This window comes from Conger conger, chromosome 2 (genome assembly GCF_963514075.1).
Source record: "Conger conger chromosome 2, fConCon1.1, whole genome shotgun sequence".
Classification (NCBI taxonomy): Eukaryota; Metazoa; Chordata; class Actinopteri; order Anguilliformes; family Congridae; genus Conger; species Conger conger.
In genome coordinates this window covers 71,213,306-71,237,135 of record NC_083761.1, presented here as the reverse complement: position 1 = coordinate 71,237,135, position 23,830 = coordinate 71,213,306, and the positions used below count along the sequence as shown (strand labels likewise).

Genomic DNA, 23,830 nt, shown 5'->3' with positions numbered 1-23,830 from the left:
AATAAGACTAAAGAGGAAGGTGGGAGAGGGAGGTGCTGAATTTAACCAAGCAATCTAGAGACCTTCCAAAACAGCCTTCTATCTGTTATGTCCTCAGAATGTCCACTGTCTACTAAGCATACTGTCTACAAAATATCTACTCTCTACTAAGCATACTGTCTACTGTTTAGTGCATATTTTTAGCATGTTATGGGCTGTATGTGAAAAATATCCCATTTTCCAACGGTACTGTAGAAGTGTTTATTGAAAAAAGGTCCCCGTCCACCGGAAGCTCCAAAAAAGTATGGTTTACTTTCTGAAAGGTGCTCCCCAATACACTCAGCAAAAGTCAGGAATTAAATACTGTATATCACTAAATGTACTCAAATTCTATACTAAATAGTTGGCAAGCAAGCTGTTTCAGACATGGCCATTTTGTTGAAAAACTAGTATACTGATGGCCCATGCAGTGCTGTTCAGAGAGCGGAATCCCCCACTTATGGCTGCAGGTTGGATTCCTTGCCATGGCTGTATTGTGAACACCTTCTCTGTAAATGGTAAATGGTTGGAATTTATATAGCACCTTTATCCAAAGCACTGTACAATTGATGCTACACACACACACACACACACACACACACACACACACAGGCTGCCATGCAAGGCACCAACCAGCTCGTCAGGAGCATTTTGGGGGGTTGGGTGTCTTGCTCAGGGACACTTCGACACAGCCCAGGCAGGGGATCGAACCGGCAACCCTCCGACTGCCGACTGCCAGACAACTGCTCTTACTGCCTGAGCCATGTCACCCCCCAGTAAAGAATACTAAAGCAGAATGCAAAAGCAGGGGAATAAATAAATAAATTAGCTAGTGTAGTCCAAAGTCCAAAAACATGTTCCAGCATGAGAAGTGTGGTTTTCTATTACCGATATTCACAGTTGCATCACGATTCAGTTCCCTTTCATATGCGTGTTACTTTAGATTTTCTTGACATTGGGTTTGTTGCCATAATTAATTTTGATTACAATTTCATATTCAGAATTGAGTGAGCCAGGAATAGTAATTGTACCACCCACAGACAATTTTGTAAATCAAGATTATAGTCAAAACCTAAATTACTTGCAAATAAGTCAGTGCCTGATTCGTAAATGAATTTCTGAGAATGGAGAAAGATTATATCCATCCAATTTAAAAGAAGACGAAAATTAATTTCCACGTGAGTCTGCTCTGAAAGGATACCACTGTAATGTCTGCCCAAAACTGGCTATTTAGAAATAGGAATACCTATATAAACTTTTCAGATTTGCCAAGAAATGCCCTCAAGAAGTAAAATCCATTATGCTAAATGTATAGATTGATATAAAATATCTTGGTCATTAGGCACAAGTCAGTCTCAGTTATAGTACACTAATATGGTGACAGTAATACAGGCACTTAACCCTGCATTGCTCCAGGGGAGCATTGTCTCCTGCTTAGTCTAATCAACTACGTCGCTCTGGATAAGAGCGTCTGCCAAATGCCATTATTGTAAAAAAATATGGCTCTAGTCATATTGCAGTATCTGGCCTAGATCTGCAGTAAAGCTGTTAATTTTATAATGTACTGCATCACTGCTGTACTTTCTTTCAAAAATTGGTGAGCCCCCACTGCAGTCTTTATCAGGTCTACGGCCTGATATGATCTGCAGCCTGTAGCACAGTGGTTAAGGTAAATGACTGGGACACGCAAGGTCGGTGGTTCTAACCCCTTGAGGCCCTTGAGCAAGGCCCTTAACCCTGCATCGCTCCAGGGGAGGATTGTCTCCTTCTTAGTCTAATCAATTGTAAGTCGTTTGGATGAAAGCATCAGCCAAGTGACATGTAATGTAATGTAATACTTGTGTTGTTCAAGTCACAAAGACAGACATTAAATATGATGAAAAACGAGCTTATTTGCAAACAGATGTGATGCCATTTCTCACTGCTGTAGTATACTCATTACTTATTTCGCCCAGCTGTTTAAATAGAACTATCCCAGGATATGAGGGGAACAGAGTTGAAGGATAGGTTGTGTGAGCAGATTGTCTTTCCTAGTTTTGTTGTTATGATGTAGACTTAATAAGTCCCAGATGCCCATTCTCTGAATGCGTCAAGCCCTGAAGTACCAGATCATGTTTTAGGTACCTGCTGAGGCTTGAGCTTCCTCCCAGGACATGTTTTTGGGTAGATTAAATCAGCTTTGACCTGATGTCTTATACTCAGAACCAAGGAAGTCTATGCCCTTTGAAAACAAGATCACAAGGGACTATGTTTCTGACAAGCAGTGCTGTCTGGCTACTTCTGTGGCCTGTGTTCTTCAGTTGTTGGGGTTGGACACGTGTATAAAGGGTCTTGTTGATTGGTTAATAGCATTGATAAAATAACTCGCGAGTAAATAGCTCGCGAGTATGGCAGAACAATGTTAGTAAACTAACGTTGCAAAGCAACCACCTGGCATGCTGAAAGAACTACTTTCTTGTAAATTATTCTGGTAATGACATTATTAATAGAAAATAATTGTGCCTATAATATAAAAACAATAACTCACTCCAGGACGTGGTATATAGATACGGGGGTTGAAAACTATGTTTTCCACTGTACTTTTCCCACTATTTTTCAATGCAGCCATCGCCGGCATGCGTAACAAGTGTATCAATGTGTGTCAAGTGCAACAGATCAACCAGGCTCCTGGAAACCGATCTTCATGTTATTTCACTTGCGTTGCCTTAGTCGTGGAGAACAGTAGAGATTATTTTCTTTTCTTTTTTACCATCATGATTCAATGATCTGCGCCTTTTCCACCCAGTTTATTTTCGTTATTTGAAAGTCCACCACGCAGGCTTATATAGGTAATATATAGGTTATGACATTTATCTTCGGCCATTCAAAATTACTGCATCTCTTTGCCCTTTAGTTATTATATCGCGTTTATCTCACAAGGTGGCGCCATTACTTAACTTTGAGTTAATGTCTCATATAGTGGAAAGATACTCACAGTCCCGTATCCCACAGACCTAAATGAACAGCCGAACTGAGGATAACACCTGCACGTTGTAGCCGACGCGGCTAGTCGTCTACTCACCGCTTCAAACAATGGATTGTAAGATAACCGACTGGTTTCTCCGTACGCGCTAGAAACATTCAAGCTTTTCCATTTGTACTGTTTTATAATACCTCAAGCATTAACAGCTGTTCGCACAAACTGAGAAGAAATGGATAAGGAACAAACCTCCGTGCATTATGGATCTCTGGAATGCACAACATGGAACGCAGAGACCGCAAAAGCAGGTATATGGGTAACATTCTCAAATAGATTAAAGATGTCTTGAATGTGTTCTTTTTACAAGGGACATGAACCTGATACAGATAATGCATTTGGTTACGCATGGCGTGGAACATGTCCGATGGACCCTAATATAATGTTCGGAGCTTTTTATAACTTCAAGTTATCCGTTATCCGTCACCTGCCCGTCTTTGCAGAGACATTTGGTCATAAGACATTGCAGGCATTTCACCTGTGCATGCGATGTCCCTTCTATGTCAAATACATTCTTCTGTCATATGGCACAATTTTCCTTTGAGAAGTACTTTAACTTCTTAATGCAAGACTAAGCTGTTACATCTATGACTGAGTTGTCTTTTTTTGTTTATCGTACGATTGTGTGATGCGCTCGGACTGGGTAATTACGCACGCGTATCTACTATATGTCAATGTAGAGAGCAATAGTACGACGGATATGCGATATATATGAACGTGGAGTATACATGCAAAATGGAGTAACAGAAACTTTTCTCCTCTTGTGTGATATACATTACAATTGAAAAAATACATTGCGGCGTGGGTGCAATGGGGGGTGTTAATGGTGGGTGTATCAAGTCAGCGCGCGCGCGCCCGCGGAACTACCGATCGTTAGGACTTGTTAGGCATCTATAACTGTACACTTTCAAAGCGCATTGAACTTATGATTTAAAGTTTCATGAACCTATAAATTATTTACATTCAAATCAAAACGTGTGGTTAGAATACTGTGAGCCATGCGAAATGAAACAATGACCGTTTGGACCATGATTAGGACTCCCCTGTACTACTGTGAAAGCCTAAGCGTGCACGTACAGTATGCCAACATACAGCATTGTCTCTGTGGTCTAGAAGAATCATTGGGTCTTCCACATTTCTGTCGGATATGAAATGGAACTGAGTTCTTCAGACCGTTTGTTTTGTTTTGTGTATTCTTAAATGTAATACATTACATGTGATTGGTGCATATGGGGGGTGGGGGTGGGGGGGGGGGCTGATGGCAGTTTTACTCTTGAAGAAATAGTCCTACAGATGTCCCCTGATGTTCTACTTTCATCCTCTGTGCTTTCCCCAGCACTGTGCAAACAATGGCTGTCAGCAGTCAAAGCTTCAGTTGAAGGGCTCGATCGAGGTTCTTCCTGCCTGTGAAATTTGTTTGTAAATCCTTCAACTCATAGCCATCATGGTTCAGTCACGCACTGTATGTGCGTGCAGTGCATTTATCATAAATTCACCGAGAAACTGTCATATTTTAATCTGTGTCATCTTCCCCGTAATGACACGGCATTCCTTCTCACGCCACGCTCTCAAATTTGCATTTTTATTCCAGAGTCTCTACAGTTACTGTTCATTTCACCATAAGCTATGCCTTGCTTTCTATGGCAAATTTTGGGATACTGATGAGGTCTGATTCTAGCAGCCATGCCAGGTCTCTCACATTTGATCCAAAGTTATGCTGTTTTGGGGATTTCCATCAATGGCTTTGATCCAAAGTTGAGACCTGCTTGCCTTTAGCCTTGTATTAATCCCCCACAAAGGCTCAGTAAATCTGATCCATAGGCTACTCTTTGTTTACTGTGAGGAAATGTACGCCAGCCTGCGCTGACAGACGCGCACAAACCCTATCCTATTACGCTGGACTATGCTAGACACCGAGTCAGTTTGCTCTCCATGCTTCGTGTTGTTTGGACAGGCTATTTTTGAGATGGTAGTTAATTTGATTGCACCCGATTCCCTTCCTCTGTCTTCCTGTAAGAGCACCGAAGGTGCACATCACCATCTCATCTATGAATTCATTGTAGAACCATCCCATTTATATATGACGCACTGTTGCGGAATAAAAACTGCAAACACCCAGAATGAAGAGCACTTTTCTGAATGGGTGCCCATATTACACCTCAGCCTTTTGGGTCTTTTAACATTCAAACCGTGAATGGGATATTGCCGTGTTGCTAATAGTCTGCTGGGGCTAACTGCACTGGAATGCAATATGCACTTGTAAAATGTAATAGAGCAGGTATCATTAAATCAGGGTCCTCAAGGGCGGATAAATGCTGCTTTTCCACCCTCCCTGTACCTGGGAGTCAGGTGTGAAGACACTCTGGCCAATCAGTAGCGCTAATTGTTCAGTTAATTACCCAGGAGAAAAGAATGCTGGATTTGGATGCGAGGGTGAATATCTGAAGATTCCTTTCTTACAGAATCATGCAGTCCAATCTGCTGAGTATCTATATTCCAGGGCATTACAGTACACTGCAGGGCCCAGTGACAGGAAAGGTTTTTGAACAGTAATCTGTCTCAGCAGGTTGCATGCCATTTGCTACCAGACCGAAGACATCTGGACAGCTTCAAGGTGCATTCTGGGGAATTACCAACTCTATGTACTTTTTAATATTTACATAACGTGCAAATTATAAAATTATACAAATTCCTGTTTATCAGGAAAATAATAGAATTTGTAAATAAACTGGCTGTTCATCGTTCAGTGGAGAGGGACTTTCAGACATTTAGTGGAGAATTCTCCCCATGAAATGTTATTTCATTTAATCTTTGCTTTTTGACATCTGTGTCTACATATTAAGAGAAAATAAGGTAAGATTTTATATTTCCAGTCAAGATACCATTTTCAGTTTAAGCTTATATTTTATACATAGCATTACAGTATATATATATATCCTTCCCTTTGTGTTGTGGCCATGGTAATGATTAATGTGCTGGCCTATCATACTCAAGGTTTTTTGTTTATTATTTCACTGATTTATGGCTCCAACTGATATTAGTCAGTTTGTGGAGGATAAATACAAAGAAAGCTTAATTTATTATGGAATAGTAGTGTAATTTGCCTTTTCAAATGGCAGAATGCTTTGTGTGTGTTGTACTACTGGTGTAAATGATAAACTCCCAACTGTGTTCTCTGGCTTTACACAGCACAAAAATATTCCACATTTGCATTTTTCATTAAAAAAAAGATTAATCAAAGCCATTCGTGTTTCATAAAGTATAATTCATGATAAAGCATTTTATGACACACATTAATGTTGATAATTCTCAATGAAGAGGTTTTCATCTGTCTTATTTTTTCTCTTGCAATTCTTGACACAATCATGCAATTTCAATCAAAACCTGTCCACCTTTTGTTAGCTCTTTCATATGAATCAAATTCCTTTCATTGCCCTGATGAGAAGGACTGGCCATTGTGACTGCCAAATTTGCTTTCACACATCAGTTGCAGTCATAGCATTAGCTTTTTCTCAAAATTTTCATTTTTAAAAGGCCAGAGTGTGACTGAAAAAACAAAGACCCACTCACTATTTATTTTCAACCAGATTACAGGAACTAAAGAGGCAATATATTTTTATATTGGAAGCAAGGTGCAAAGTGTGCATGATATGGAGACTGTGAATTTGGTGAAAATTTAATTGCAGCTTTAGACAAAGTCCATGGCAGACATCCAGGCCATTCCAATCTAGTGCCCCCACGGCCAATGGACACTGCCCACAGGCCCTGAAGAGTCTTCCATAAAAGCTTCACCATATTTACAGTATTAGCTCTTAATGTCAGATTATCAATATCACTCAATGCAAACATTTTAATTACTGTGCAGTTTTAAATCATTAACCCTTTCAGTCCTGGTCTCTTAAACAAAGGGCACAAATACAATTCTGGATTTAAGAGTTGAAGAACATAATCTTGGCTCTTTATACCCAATACACAAGGCATGTTTTAGGGGACCAAAAGTAATTGGACAGTTGGTTTCTCAGGTGTTTTTGAGCATTCAATTGCTTCCTTGGTGCATATATAAGAAAGCTTGCAGTATCCAGTCTTGATTCTAGGCTTTTGATTGCCTATGTATTCTGTTATTAGTAGTTGAGGACCATAGCTGTGCCAATGAAAGTCAAGAAAGCCATAACAAAGCTGAGAAATAAGAAACTGTCTATAAAACTATAAAATGTAATATAAAATACAAAAATTTCCCTCGGGATGAATAAAGTATCTATCTATCTATCTATCTATCTATCTATCTATCTATCTATCTATAAAATCAGTGATTCTGACATTTTGCTCAATGTCATTAGAAAGTTGAATTCAAAGACCTGAGAAAAGACTTAGCTTTTTCTGGCACAGGAACAGTATTTCTATTCCAAAATGCTTTTCAGATTTATTTGGTGGACATTTTTATCCGCAGTTAAAGCCATCATTGTCCATTGTTGGATTAGGCCTTAGGTTTGGTTTGTCTGAGAGACAAGTCTCCCGACTTGTTTTTGCGTTTGTCTTTAATGATCATGAAATAATTTGTTTTCAGCAGCATTCAGTACAAATCCGGTCAGGGCCTGCCTCTGTCCCAGGAGACCGGCTTCATTAGCCCCCTGTCTGAGATATCTGTGTGTCCTTTGCGCAGTGGGACACCACCTTCATTAAAAGTGCCTCAGCACATTGTGCTGGGAGACTGTGGCTGATCGCAGTCTCATTTGGCTGAGCTCGGTACTTTGGATTTCCATCAGGGCTGGCAGCTCAAAGAGGTCTGAAATAATTCAGGAACTCAAGAAGTCACGTATCCTTGCATCTCATGCGGTTCCTTTGGCTCTTTTCTGTACAGACACTTTGAAGGTTGCTCTGCAGTGGGTGTGTGGCAGCAGGGGAATGCACTTTTAAATGACAGTGAGGGACGGGGGTGGGTAGTCAGTGGAAAACAATCCTCCTTTTGCTGGGAATTATTGAAACAAAAACAACATAAAATGAGTTTATCCTGTTATCCTGCAAGTTAAATGATGAGAGCGTAGTAGTTCATCAGTATTGGGATAAACAATATGTTTGTTTTTGGGTTTTTTTTGTTTATTTTGGGGGGGGGGTACATAATGTACATAATGCGATGAAGAGGATAGAGCAGGGGTCGGCAACCCTGGTCCTGGAGAGCCGCAGGGTGTGCTGGCTTTCGTTGTTGCTTGGCATTAATTGATCAATGAAAGCCGTTGATTACACAGTTAACTCACCTCACCTGGTTTCTTGGGTCTGAATCGGTTGCTTATTTTAAGGCGGAGACGAAAGCCAGCACACCCTGCGGCTCTCCAGGACCAGGGTTGCCGACCCCTGGGATAGAGCAGTGCAGTCCTGCGTGCCACAGTGTCTGCAGCAAGGGTGCACAACAAGGGCCAATCCGTTTCAGGATTTTGTGCCAACTTAATTATTTAATTGATTCAATCATATCTTATCTGACATGTGTATGAGTACCGGCTACAGCTGCAGACTGCAAGTGTATCCTCAAGATCTTACTGTGTACAAGAACAGGCTTGAACCAGGGTGATTTACAGAGCTGTCAGCAAATTAAAAACAAGGCAATTGGTTGGAACAAAAACCAGTACGGAGACCCAACCCTCGAGGACCAGAGTTGTGCACCCCTGCTCTGCAGGAATTTGCTTCAAATGTGCGCTACACCAGCTGATTTCACTAATTAGCTCATTATCTGAACCAAACAGATAAAATAATTAGTGAAATCAGGTGGTGTAGTGCATGGTAGGAGCAAATACCTGCAGACACTGAGGCCCGCAGGACGTGGAGTTGAGTAACACTGGGATAGAGGATAGCTTGTGTAGCAGCAGTGTAGCTGCTTTTTACGGTGAGTAAATATACGAAGGCAGTGTGTAAAATCCAGCTTTAGAAGTTAAAGTCATGCCCAGTCTCCTGTTCCAATCAGCTGTATCTGCTAATTAGCGCAATTCTTCAGCAGGGAGATAGAACTAATTAGTGCAATCAGCTGGCTGAGTTCATGGGCAAAAGCAACGCATGGCAGCACATTCTGATCCGTGGACTTTCCACTTCTTTAGCGGAGGTGACAGTGGATAAAATAAGCTTGTCCTCAATTGAGCAGCAGGAGGCATAATTGCATCTCAAGTTCTGTATTGAAATATAGAAGCATAATGGTTTTAATTACATTTGAATAACTTGCTAGGTTTTAAACAGATATGTGTGTGTTCCCTGTTCAATGTATAACTATTTGAACTTTTGTCAGTTTGCATTTTAAAGAAATATTCAAATTAAAGCAGTGAATCTGCGCAAGCTTGTTCACATATAGTTAGCTTTTAATAGATATGGTGGAATGCAATGCAATGGCTTTTGAGTTCAGACTTACTTGTGGGTGTAATTTTATATACAGTTATTTATTTAAAGGTTCATTTATGATCAATAACTGTAATGATAGCCTAACAGTGCCTTATGGGGGTTAAAAAGGGGTAAATGAAAGAGATGGTGTCTGTGTATGCAGTCTGTGTCTCAGACAGCACACAGGTACAGGTGGTGTCTGTGTATGCAGTCTGTGTCTCAGACAGCACACAGGTACAGGTGGTGTCTGTGTATGCAGTCTGTGTCTCAGACAGCACACAGGTACAGGTGGTGTCTGTGTATGCAGTCTGTGTCTGACAGCACACAGGTACAGGTGGTGTCTGTGTATGCAGTCTGTGTCTCAGACAGCACACAGGTACAGGTGGTGTCTGTGTATGCAGTCTGTGTCTCAGACAGCACACAGGTACAGGTGGTGTCTGTGTATGCAGTCTGTGTCTCAGACAGCACACAAGGTACAGGTGGTGCAGTAAGTGGAGGTGGTGTCTGTGTATCCAGTCTGTGTCTGACAGCACACAGGTACAGGTGGTGCTGTAAATGGAGGTGGTGTTGGGTGCTACATGACACCTGTGCCGTGTGTCCCACAGCGCAAGGTGTGTGTGCTGTGGACGGAGGCAGGGTCCACACGGCACAGCGCGTGCATCTCGCACCGATGTGGCCCGGTTCAGGAGTCAGAACACCCCGCTGAGCGGAGCGCGCTGCAGAAAGTGCTGATGGGTAATGGAGACCGAAGGCTGGGAACACCGTGGCTCCCGCCATGTGAGATGTGTTCTGGGAAAGGCATCCTGGCATTTCAAAATCAACGTGTCGCCAGCAATTTCTCCAACACCAGCTGACCTGTTCTGCACAGCTCTGCTGCTTGGGCTATCTGCAGCAATGCAACTCAAGGAAAGGTTACAGGTTATATGCTGCTTTTTTCAGGAATATCCTCTTAAACGTATTATATATAACTTATTAAACATATTATTTCCTTTCTGTTGTGTTTGTTATTAATTTTCCACAGGTCCTTGCTTTAATATTTTACAAAATACCACACAGCGTGTAAATATGAATCAGTTTTAGTTTGCTTTCCCTCTTTGCGACATTTGAATCGAATGACTCATGAGAATCCATTACTGCTCCTTTTGTTTTGTTTGGATGTGTCATTGCATGGCATAGTGCTTTGGACTGTGTAATAGTTAAGGTATTGTGTTCAAAGTGTTGCCTGTGTTCCGACCAGCTAAGATTCCCCGTATAGATCTTGCCTGGCACAATTCTTGAATCATATATAAACAATTCCTGTGAGGGTACAGAATTTCTCTTTGTTCAATGTGCCCTTAGAAAAAGTCAATAGTTCATGCTCCCAGATGATAGTGGAGATCTATCATGAGAGTACCATGCTCTCTGGTGTGTGAAATATTAATATTGTTGGAATATTATTGGAAGCCATTATTTGTTTCCGTAGCTCTGCTGTAAGGATAATGTCAAATCCTGAAAAATGTTTTTTGCAGTATGCTTTTACAGAATTGGGGCAAGTATCTCTGTGTCTCTAATAACTCTATTTTATATTAATAATTCACATTGTAGCTTCCTTTATCAAGAGATTTAAATTTGATATGCTGTAATATCCACAACACTACAGTATGTTTAGAGAAAGAGATAATGTGGTTCTTGCTTAGGGTTCAAACACTGGTAGCCTTGTTTTACCAGGAATACCCAACTGAGATTGAAATCGCAACAGGGGGCTTGACATAAAATTCAAAGTTACCCAACAAGACCGTTGACAAGTTACAAACATCGAATGAGAATGGAACGGTAGTATAATAGCAATGAAAGCACAGAACAGAGGTTTACTTCAGATACCGGGTCATGAGTTACCTTATTAATTACGATAAATTTGTCATGTTTAAGATTTTTTTCAAATTGTTCCAACTATAACATGAAATATAACTGAAGCCCAACAGTCCAAATTCAGTAGAGGGAGTTTAGAATGTATCACATCACTAGTGCGGAAGGGATAATTATTTGTTACATTTTTATCACTGTAATCATTCGTAGTCTCATCAGGATTTAAACTTAGCAAGAATGTGATATGATGTAAAATTGATTCACAAAGCTTTTGCAAATTCCTACAATAAAAGTCCTGCTACAATCAAAGATCAGTGGCATTTTCTATGGCAGCAAATGGATTTAACTGGCCACTGAAGCAAATATGCTTGCACTGTGTATCCACAATGGAGGATTGAGCTTACTTCCTTTCTCTTGTGGTGGGAGCTGATGGGACTTCAGGCCTGAGGCTGTGTGGCTCTTGCAAAGCCAATAGCACATCATTCATACAAAAGAATGAGACTGGTCGCCATAAGGCTTTGTGATTTCATACTTTTACATGCTTTTACTCCTTAAGTACAGCCCAGGGGTCAAAGAGTAATGGCATCTCATTGAAACAAGTCAAACCCAAAGTCCTAGACTATTATAAAAAGCCGCATTTTTCATGGCAATTTACAGTACACGTGTAAAAAAATATGTCATGACATTTTATTTTAGCAGATGCTTATATCCAAAGTAACAAAGAAGTGCATATCAAGGTCATTAGAACATACATGCATACAAACATGGAAGATATTTACACATACCCACACCAACCCGGACCTGGCCTTCGCTGTGTGTCACACGGCCCAAAAGCCAGTGAGACGAGTTCTGGAAAGGTTCCCCCGCTCACACCATCGACCGTCCGATCGGTCATAAAACTTCCGTCTCTGGTGCAGCCAGTAGCAGGGAAACCCGTCAGGAGATGGAACTTTCGAAAGGCAAACTGGCAGTCATTCACTGAGGAGACGGAAAGAAAATCAGTCTGCCTCCCAGACCCAGATACTGCCGATGTGGACACCAGGTACGCAGCCTACTGCGAAGTACTGCTTGGGGCAGCAAGGAAAACCATTCCCCGAGGCTGGGATGAAGAGTGCAGCTGCCTCCTGCATGTCCACCAGCAGGCGAGCTCCAGGGAAGAAGTGGATGAGTCTGCAACGGCACTCCTGCAGAAGCTGGACGCCACCCAAAGGACAAGGTGGACTGAAGTTGTGGAGTCAATTGACTTCACCCACTCTAGTCGCAAGGCATGGTGGACAATCAACCAGCTGACAGGCAGAACAACATCGGCCCCCAAGTGCCCAGCATCGGCCCCCAAGTGCCCAGTAACAGCAAATTCCATCGCGTCCCAGCTCCTTAAGAACGGCACAATGGGTGCAGATAAAAACTTTGCCCGCACAACATCACACAAGGTATCCTCCTTGTGTAGGGCAGCCAGTGTGGATGCTAACCTGTCACGAGACTTCACAACAGCTGAGCTCCAGGCGGCCACAAGCAAACTCAAACAAGGGAAGGCACCAGGCCATGATTACATCCACCCTGAGTTTGTGACCCACCAGAGTGCAAAAACATCCGCATGGCTCTGCTCGTTCTACTCAGCATGCTTCCGGAGGTCCAAGCTCCCTAAGATCTGGCGCCGTGCTGCTGTCATAGCCCTTCCAAAGCCAAACAAACCTGCTGAAGTCCTACAGACCCATTTCACTGCTCTGCGTCCCATTCAAGATCTTGGAGAGGATGATCCATAGCCGCATCGAGCCAGTAGTGGACCCACAACTCCCACAGGAACAGGCCGGTTTCCGTTGCGAACGGTCAACGGTCGACCAGGTGACACTGCTCACTCAAGATATTGAGGAACGCTTCCAGCAAAAAGAGAAGGCTGGAGTAGTGTTGCTGGATCCCACAGCTGCCTATGACACCGTCTGGCACCGTGGACTCCACCTAAAGCTACTAAAGACCATCCCCGACCGGCATATGGTGAAGTTTATCATGGAGATGCTGATGAACCGCAGCTTCACCTTACAGACCAGTGATGGACAATGCAGCAGGCTCAGGAGGCTGAGGAATGGCGTTCCGCAGGAGTCTGTCCTCGCACCGATGTTGTTCAACATATACATCTACGATCCACCGGAGATAACATCCCGGAAATATGGCTACGCTGATAACCTGGCCATCATGATGCGACGACCAACCTGGGAGGCGATGGAAGACGGCCTAAACCTGGACATGGGGATCCTGGCAGTCTACCTGCGCAAATGGCGCCTACAGCTTAGCATTGACAAGACTGTGTCTGCAGCTTACCACCTCAACAACAGCGAAGCAAAAAGGGAACTGGATGTATTCGTCGACAACAAGCGCCTGCAATTCCAGCAGTACCTTGGTGTATGTCTGGATAGGACACTCTCCTTCAAACAACACCTTGAAGAAGGACCGACGTCTCGCCGGTACTAGCTGGGGTGCATCCGCCAAGGTGCTGCGAATCTTCACGCAAGCCCTGGTCTTCTCCGCAGCTGAATACTGTGCCCCAGCCTGGTGCAGAAGCCCACATGCCAGGAAGGTCGACATAGCTATAAACATAAAACTCTTCGGACCATAACTGGCTGCCTGAAGCCCACCCCCGTGTTCCACCTGCCAGTACTAGCGGGAATTGCCCCAGCTGGCCTCCGACGAGAGGCTACTACCCTCGCCCTACATATGAATATATATATAAATGATTGTGTGGCCCTGGACCATTTTGCACAGGTATAGAGGTACAGTACAGTGAGTGAGCTGAAGTGCAGGTACCTCCGCAGATTGAATCAGAGCAGAGGGATGTATTTGGTGTAATATTCCATGTATCTCAGACACAGATTACAGAAGAGAGCATCTCTCACATTCCTGTGCATGGGCCTTTACCAGGCTCCTGTTTTATGAAGAAGCACTCAAGGCAGAGTGTGTGTTTCCATCTCAGATGAAAACCCTGCAAGACAAGTGCAGTTTCTCCAGCAATGTTCATCTGAATGGGTGCAGACTGAAAACCAATAAAGTGACCTGAGAACTGCTTTCATCACTTTTAAAACTACTGCACTACCGTACTTCATGAAATGCCACTCGTCTTACAAGTCCTTACATTTAGAGTTGATTATCATTGAGTATAATGGTAAAAAAAGAGCAAACACACTTGTATTGATTTTGTTATGACGTTTCAGTTGTATAGGGTTCATAGTCATGTGGTGATGTTAAAAGTTAATCAAAATGAGCACACATTCTTACTCACATAGATGACACATAGATCTCTTGGGGGAAGATTAATTAAATACATTTGTGTAAGTAAAATCTGCATCACATTTAGTATAATGTGTCCATAGGAAAAAAACCCTGCATTTAGCATAATATAAATTTGATGAAAGTGGGGGGCACTGAATGCTTTAGTTCAACATTAAACCCAGGCAGTCATTATTTTTAGTTATATTACTGTACACATATATAGCCACTGAAAGAAAATACTATACTGTAAACCTTTTTTATTCAGTTTAGAGCTTCAGTTATTTTTCTTATGCTAAAAAGCCGAGTTCATTTTGGCCTGCTACAGGAGGATTCTGCGTGGATCTTTTGGAGACATTGATGCCTGAATAAATAGCCTGGTGTGACACATCAGTTTGCAGGCTGCCATTCAGAAGTGAACTTGCAGTGCAGTGACAGAAATGACACGCTGTGTCAAACCTCCCGCCGCCATGTCTACAAATGATGTACTTCTTTACATCAGCAAAACTGTTTTTGTTTTCCTGTATAATCCAGGGGGAAGTGTAAGTATACGTCTTTATCTTGTGGCTTAATGAGCACTGTCTAAACGCAAGAAAAGAAGGGATTCTGCCGGGTCTTTGATGAATATGTGCTGTTTTGGGAGTTCCAATGCGAGGCTGTGAAACTTCAATAGGAAAGTTTGGTGGGAAATGAATAAGAAAAGATAATTGTGTGCACTTCTGAGCAGCTGGGGAGAGCTGGTTTAAATTCTAATGAGAGCATTAGCTTAGCTGCTATACTGTAGTTGTTGAGATATCTTTGGCATCCATAATTACAAATTGGAATTGACATGGGTAGCAGTGGGTAGCACTGCCGCCTCACAGCAAGGAGGTCCTGGGTTCAAATCCCGGTCAGCCGGGGCCTTTCTGTGTGGAGTTTGCATGTTCTCCCCGTGTTAGTGTGGGTTTCCTCCGGGTACTCCGGTTTCCTCCCACAGTCCAAAGACATGCAGGTTAGGCTGATTGGAGAGTCTAAATTGCCTGTAGGTATGAGTGTGTGAGTGAATGGTTTGTGTGCCCTGCGATGGACTGGCGACCTGTCCAGGGTGTATTCCTGCCTTTCGCCCAAAGTATGCTGGGATAGGCTCCAGCCCCCCTGCAACCCTGTTCAGGATAAGCGGGTTAGGATAATGGATGGATGGATGGATTTTCTACATGACAATCCCTCCCAGAGAAAAACTGTAAATCAATGGCTAAGTTTGGCAATGTAAAAAATATTTGCTTGGATATACAGTGAGATGGCCTAGAACCAATCTAACATGCCTTTATTATCACTTGCCGTGTCTCTCCAGACTGATTATACTTAGTCTATCCCAATTTTCCAGTCATATCATTTACATAATTAGTTTTACTTCAAGTAAATACTCTGCAAAATCGACTGGCCTGGGCACATTTTGTTCTCAGTACTTGTATAATACTTTGTGAATGTCTAATTATTTTCCCTCTTAACTATGTGATGCTATATTTGAGCTGAGGCTTGAGGCAGGATAGTTCCCCAAATGACACACATATTACACACCAAAATGAGTAGAGATAAATAAAACACCTGCTTATCGCAATTTCACGTGCTTCTGGATTTGCCCTAGTCTGTGAACAATCATGTAAATGTGTATTTGTTTGGTTTTAATGGGGAAAATTCTTCTTAAAAATTGTCCCATTCTGTGGAGTCTGTGGAGCAGAAAATGAGCAGTTCACAGTCAGATCTGAGGCCAGATTTCATGCATTCATTTGGGAGTCCCCTTCAGTTCAGCATCAGTGCCCATTCATCCCAGACTGGGCCCGATAAGCACCAATTAGCCTGCTCTTTCGCACTTTTCTCTCAAGTTCAGGCTTACCTGTCATCTTGTATAGGGGCCAGCTACTTGGAGGCTGACAAAATTTGCTTCTGAGCTACCTGTTTAATCCTAGCACATAGCTGTTTCATCCAAGACCGACCAACAGCCATTATGAGAGGTTGTCCCCCCCACTATAAGCACTTTGTGAAATGTATGCACATCAACCTACTCCTGTGTCCGTTGCAGTGCCCTACAATTCTGTCTGACACATTTTGGTATCACATTAGAAGAAGCTGTCAAACTACTACTGTCTATGGCCCTCCTAAATATATAACATCTGTTTGAAACCTCCAAAGAGTACACTCTGCTTACATTTCTGCAGAATGGTAGAAGGGGAGACGTGTTACGTAATATTCAGAAACAGATCAAATTATTATCCAGCCAGGTGTTTTCCATGTCATAGCCAACTGTCTGCATGCATAATTTTCACTGGGAATGTAACTTAATTTATAACAGAGACACTGATATAAATATTATAAAGTTTTTATACTGCTGAATGTGTGTATACTGTAAGTAGCACTCAATAGGGCCCCAACAAAAGGGATTTGTAACAGCAATCCTCAAATAATTTACACAAATAATATTTTCGCCTTCAGGTTAAAGATTCTAGTTCCCACAGCATCTTTGGAATTATTAATCTACTGCAGAAAATCAATGGGGCGAGGGCAGTCTCAATGAATATATCAGATTCACTTTGGGATCTTGGGGAATGCAATTAAGTTCGATGTGGAGACATTTCCACAAACAAGCAGTTCTGTTCCTTCAAAGCAAGCAGTGTGGTATGGAATGCATTGAAATGTTTTGGTTGTCAGATAATTGTATTGAAATATTTTCCTTCTTTTGCCTTATTCTTGCGTACCAAGCAGCTGCACAAAATGATGGCTGTTCATGCAGTACATAACTCTGAAATACTGATACTCTATAACTTAAGAAAGACCAACGAGTAAGGATTTAATTTAATCTGGGTTGGACAAAGATAGCACTCACCATGGCCTGTCCTTGTCTCTTAAACCTGGCATTGTATGAGTGAAGTAACAGTACTTCTTTGTTTTCTTGTCGAACAGCAGAAGAAGATGTTGTCTCAATGGCAGACTCTACCATCACAATAGACGACATCGAAGGCGAGCTTTTCAAAATTGAGAGGATACGGGACATCCTGGTCAGGAGGGAGTCGGAGCTGAGATACATGTGAGTGTTTTTGTCCAATGACAGTAAGCTTGCTCGCAGGCTATTGAAGCCATATATCAGCTGCATGAAATGTTTTGATCACTTCGTTCTGCCTCTCCAGTAAGCACTGCAAGGTAAAAATAGGCACAAAAAGATAATACAGTAGATTACTACAATCCCCCAAAATCGGGAATAAAGCTAGAGTTGGAGTACTATGACTGCTTTTCCTTGGTGGTAAGTGTTATCTGGTCATGTATTATTATGGCTAGGATTATGGTTAGGGTCATGAGTACATTGAGTACAGGATTTGGCTTATTTTGAGAAGGTATAGGTTTAGGGTTTGTGCTTTTGCGTGGGTTTGTTTTTGGGTGGTTAACCCAAACCCCTCAGCAGCAGTGAGCTGTGGCACCTGCCCCACAGAGGGAGCCCTGCTGTGTGCACCAGCCTGACAGAGGGAGCCCTGCTGCCTCACAGGGGAGTGTGGGAGACCCCAGCAGGAGGGGAAGCATGGATCAGAAGGAGAGTCTGGAGGGGACAGTAGATGGGTGACTCAGAATGATGGGGTCGGGGGGTGGAGTTTGACTCTGTAAGGGCAGGGCGCTGAAGATCATCCTAACTGACAGGCGGAGCTGTGGGGGGGGGGGGAGCGTCTCTCTGACTGAAGCCTAATCCTACTGCGCCTCTGCTGACCTTGCACCTTCAAACATCAAACAGTGTTTTCTCTCCTTTTCTCCAAACACAGACACTTAGAGGCAGTGAAGGTGTGTTTTGTGTACATTGGACTGTGCTGCGTTTCACTAGCAGAAGGCCCACTTTGCGGGAGAGGTAACGGAAAATGCGTCCGTTATGAATACGAGTCTTAACATCCGAATCTTAGCATGGGTGATGATCTGTGGCTCTTCATCACCCATGTTAAAATGAGGTGTAAAGAAAATATACTGTAGTGTTTCCCTGCTGAAGGACCGGCTAGGATAGGAACACCACTTCTGTTTCCCATGAGCAGTGGAATCTCCCTGTGGCTGAGGGAGCAGACAGAGTGCTGCTGTTACTGACAGAGCTGAATTTCCAACCGCACACTCGCATCAGTGAGCCAGGAAGGGCTTTTGTGAGATTTCCTCCTGTGTTTAAATATGCTTTAAAATGCTTTGTGGAATGTCACTCAAACGGGCCCGAGCTGTGGGATTCACTGTGGGATTATGGGTAGGTCTACAGCCATAGGCTCTCAAACATGCAGCTTCTGAAATGTACAGTACGTATATTAATAGATAGCATAATTACAGTGTAGATCAAGATATCAGCTGTCTCCAGCAGTTTGAAATTTGTGCTTTAAGTCCTTAGATGACAATAAAATTTCAAAACATTCCTGCAGGTCAGAAATTTTTGTTATTAATGTCAAGAGCCAAAACCACAAGAATGATGTTTGGAATATTGCCAAAAATAGATTTTTATTTGAAATGTTTCTGCAGGAGGAATAATGATTTGATCCAGGTTTACTGCCAACACTCCCAATATAGGAGCAAGTCTGTTGATTGAAACTGTTAAATCCAACCGGTTTTGGAATTAAATTATATTCCTTCCAGGTGGCTCCTGTTCGGCAGACATTTTGTTCATTTATTTCAGATGTTTTGATGTGAGAATCAATGAGGTTATTTTAACAGCAAATAAATAGTTTGTATTGATCTGAAAATGTGAATTATTAAATTCACGCAGCCAGCAATGTAATGACAGCCAGACACCCACCGCCTTCTGCTGTCCTGTCGTCTGATGTGTGTACTTATTGCTGGAGTAGTGTAGGGTTGGGCTCTTCCATCTGTTGCCTCAAGTTGAGTTGCTTTTGTTTTAACCACCCACAGACATAATAACCAGCTGTCCGGCATTCAAATTTCAATGTGCGCTGACTGCCACTGTCACCGTGAGGAAGACCTTGTCTATTCCTTCATACAGCAGCCATTTGGACCGCAAAAATGACATATTCAAAAACGATGGGGAATTTGTCATTTTCAACTGCCACATGTTTTAATTGGGTCTGGCAACTGCATTTTCCTTAGACACAGTTTTTTTTAAATTTGATTTGATAATCTTTATTTTGAACTTACATATATTAAAACAAAATAAAACATAATGAAGGCCACAAACAATATTTAATGAAAAATAAAAAATAAAAAAAACAAAATAAATAAAAGTGCGATCATTTCTCATCCCCTGTGTCCAAAAAGGAGTAGGAAGAAGTAAAGACTTATTAACTCCTACCCCCTTATTTCATTAATCATAATTTCAATAATCAATTCCAAATGCGCTGTATGCTTACTATATATTATGATAGCTATATATAATTTATTTATTTATACCTACCTATCCACACCTATTTGAATATTCTCATATATTTATATATACATACATACATACATACATACATACATTCATACACATACACACATGCCAACATGCATTCATGCATGCATACATACATCACATATACATGCATATACTGTACATACACATACATATAACCCGCATCCACGTTGGTGTATGTTACAAGCGTGAAGACTCTCTGATCACTGTATTGTTCACAAAAAAAGATATAATACTAAATTAAAAACAATCCTCTTTCCTCCACACTATAACCATTGAGAATGATGTTTTTATACAACCTCTTAAATTGTACAATATTAGTGCTCTTTTGGAGTTCCAAATCCAAACCATTCCATAGGTTGACCCCACCGATTGTAATCCACTGACTTCTCATAGTGGTATGTATAGGAAGTTGCTTTAACTTAAAATCCCCTCTTAAATTATAACCCCCCTCTCTCTCAAAAAACATCTTCTGTATATTCCCCGGAAGTAAATTATTTCTTGCTTTAAATATGATTTGAGCTGTTTTGAAACTGACCAAATCCATAAACTTCAATGTATTTAGCTGTACAAAAAGAGAGTTTGTGTGATTCTGGAAACCAACATTGTTCACAATCCTTATTGCTCTCTTTTGCAGTATGACCAGTGGTTGTAAGATACTTTTATATGTGTTACCCCAAATCGCCAAAACAGTAGAAGCCAGAAGGAGAAATCAAGGACATCCTTTTATTTGTCTTTATTATATATATTTTTTAATTTTTTTGTGTTAATATCCCTGTACATAATACCACTGTGGGGAGAGACATGAATCCCAGGTTATCACAGAGAGCTGGAGCAGAGACTATGTCCAACCACTGTGATGGAGACTGGGTTGATAGTGAAGATAATACAAATCAAGCCACTAGAACAGCAAAAACACAATGACTAAAATGACTCAAAATAATGATAAGCGAATAATGATAGCAAAATTATTTTTGGAATAGTGGGGGAAAGGAACAGTGCATTGAGGGAGTAATTTTGAGGGAAATTTTGCATTTATATGAAAAAAACTAATTTAATTGTAATTCCAAGGTAATTCAATACAACCTACAGTACCGATATAGTATCTCCAACAATGTCCTGTAGCCTGCAGTGGGGAGACAACCACTTTTAAATAACCTTGGTTAAACTGTTGCTCAGAGTCTGACTATGCACACTACTCCTGTCTGCGATACAGGAATTGCAGTTGGTACTACAAACCTGACACACTTTGATGATACTAAATCTTGGCAGTAGGTCCAGTTATGTTAAGCTTTTGTCCTCAGCACCATCTGGAAGTGTTTGCTTTTTTATTAAATTTTCTGCTAAAGGAGCCTTATGACAGTTATTATATATTCGGACAATGAAACAGGAATCTGTTGTCCACATAAAGTTTTGGTTGTCAGATAATTGGCAAGAAAAAAACATAATAAAAAAAGTTAAATAGGCACATATATTAGTTTCAGTTGCTTCATTGCTTGGCAGACAGCCGTGTCTAGGGTGAATTACGGTGACTGAGATTTTACACATTATGAATTTGTGCAGTGTGATATTTACTGAGGTAGCTTATTGTTGTTCAATGGTCATGTGTGTATCTCACATTATCTCAGTGTACAGCACCACTCCATCAGTGGGCTACTGCATCAGTCCAGTGCCATTCCATGTCCAGAGTTTATCAATCAGTGAAATCTTCATTATATGCTGCATTCATCAAATCTCACATCAAGGTAATGACTATTGCTTTTAGGACAGTGTTTCAGTATTTCTAAAAGCTTCATGTTCTTCAATGCATTTCTATAAACCATTCTCAGTTCAACACTTTTCTAGGGTGATTTTGAATATTGGCTTCCACTTCGGAAAAATATTACAGTACAGTATAATTGCATGTTTTTACGACGCAGCTCATGAAACGCCGTAAACACAGAAAATAAACATCAAGCGCATGGAAGCCAACACTTAATTTCGTACAGCACAGGGAACTTCACACTGAACAGCAGAGAGCTTGAGGAAACCAGCACAGATGCAGGGAGCTGGGCCAGGAAAGGAAGGAGGGAGAGATGAGAGCAAAACAAAGAGACCTGACATCAGGAGTCCTTCCATCTTCCATCTTCTTGGTGTCCCTAACTTTGGACCCCATAGTCATCTGTGTAGGTGCCCGTATATGCATGGTACTCATTTACACACCCACGCCGGCACATAAGGTTTCCTGTGACTAATAATGCTAATAGCTTGGCACATAACATATGTGCAGAATCTGGATGAAAACACATAGCTACTGTTTTAAAACACGATATTATAAATTAACTGAACACATTGATATTCATAGCTGTGATATTTAGCCCCTTCACTTTGTTCATGAAAGTTCAGTGAAAGTGCTGTGTGCTCGCAATGTTGGGACTGCAAACATGGACATGTAGAGTTTAACCAGGCACGTGAAGCCTCTAGCGTCCCTGAGAAACATGCCTGATTACTGTTCTACTGTCTCCGCTGCTACACAGCCCATGACCGGGGCTCTACAATCAGGGACTCTACGATCTGGAAGGACGGGTTCATTTGTGGTCGTAGTTCCTCCAGAAGCCAGTGAGTTTCTGTATCGATCACCTCCTCCAGAACATTCACCGGCTCCATCTGAAAGGCATGAACTACCGGAGAAGCGCTCCCCTGGCTCTCCCGTCTGACCTGTGCGCTGTGCGCTGTGTTTCTTAAATGAATGCTTTAATGATTTCATTTACTGTACCATCGCTTGGGGACCGCAGGTACACCTCATGGTGTTCATGCTTGCGAGGTCCGTATGAGTGACAGATGGTTCAATATACAGTAGTGTGGAATCTCTGAGAAGGGGAAGCTAAAGGTTAATGGATCCTGAGGGCAAATTAGCTCTCTGCGAACCGTAGCCGAAGTCTCAGCTATTCACCCATGAGGAGCAGCTCTTCATCTCCCACCCCGGCTTCTCATTACAGACAGTGTCCTGAATTTAAGCAGACTGAGATCATATAAAACTCAACATAGTATTTCCGAGATGCAGTGTAATAGCAATCTCGATAGCACAAATTAACATTATGTGCATTTGTAAAAGAAATGCATGACAACATTTTGTCTTTCCCTATCCATTGGGAGTTCACTTTGATAATTTAATTGATTATGTTCACTGTGAGAAAATGGATTTGCCTTAAATCCGTGACAGTTATTTTGCACGGCCAAGACATAATTCTCTGGGGTCGCTGCCAATAACGGTTTAAAAGTTATTTTTTCTCAGAGATATTTGTGTCTACCGGTTCAATCATTCCTTGCCACTGTGAGTGACAGCATGGCCTATTCGACTGAGCACAGACATCTTGGCTGATGTGAAACTGTTGCATTCCTTTGGGGGGAGACATGGTGAGCTTAGCATAGGGGGTGACAGGTCAGCGACAGTGATTGACAGCTCAAGCTTGTCCGTCTACCTGTGTGACCCATATGCTGGTCCCTCGGGGTTCCCAGACACCCCACAGACAAGGACACTCTCCCTATCTGTGTCTGCAGCCAGTTCTATCTGCCCCTCTGTGGGTAGTGCCATCACCAGGAACTGCAGAAATGCCAGTCTGATAGCTTGCTACCAGGCCTTATTTATCAACCTATAGGGCGGTATTTGATCCCTTTTAAAATATCAACAAAAATATTGTATAATAAAGGCGACGTGCATCAGCTTTCTCTTCCTGGTTTTAGTATTTAAAATACACCCACAACACAAATCAAAAGCTCCAAGATGATATGAGAAGCTCAAAAACACGAAAACTATCCAGGCCTTCAAAAGAAACTCAATCTTCAGGACTTCTTTGGCTTTAATTCTTTCATGGTTTGTGTTGGATAAAATATGCGTAAATGTACGTATAATCAAATATTTACATTAACAACCTGGTGTACAGATCTTCCTAATAAAGTGCTCA

The 23,830-nt window shown here is 41.8% G+C and overlaps 1 protein-coding gene and 1 long non-coding RNA gene across 2 annotated transcripts in view; both read left to right on the top strand.

The window, feature by feature from the left end:
- Positions 1–3,046: 3,046 nt before the first annotated feature.
- The window catches only part of LOC133122154 (bMERB domain-containing protein 1-like), a 29,307-nt gene continuing 8,523 nt past the window's right edge, over positions 3,047–23,830 (top strand). Inside the window, exons 1-2 of the mRNA XM_061231926.1 lie at positions 3,047–3,285; positions 17,432–17,555. Of these exons, the coding sequence (XP_061087910.1) occupies positions 3,210–3,285; positions 17,432–17,555 (200 nt within the window). The 5' untranslated portion in view covers positions 3,047–3,209. The remainder of the gene's footprint in view (positions 3,286–17,431; positions 17,556–23,830) is intronic.
- On the top strand, positions 8,789–10,384 carry LOC133122972 (uncharacterized). Its single transcript, XR_009708162.1, has 2 exons — positions 8,789–8,909; positions 9,997–10,384. It is a non-coding gene; the product is annotated as an uncharacterized LOC133122972 (long non-coding RNA).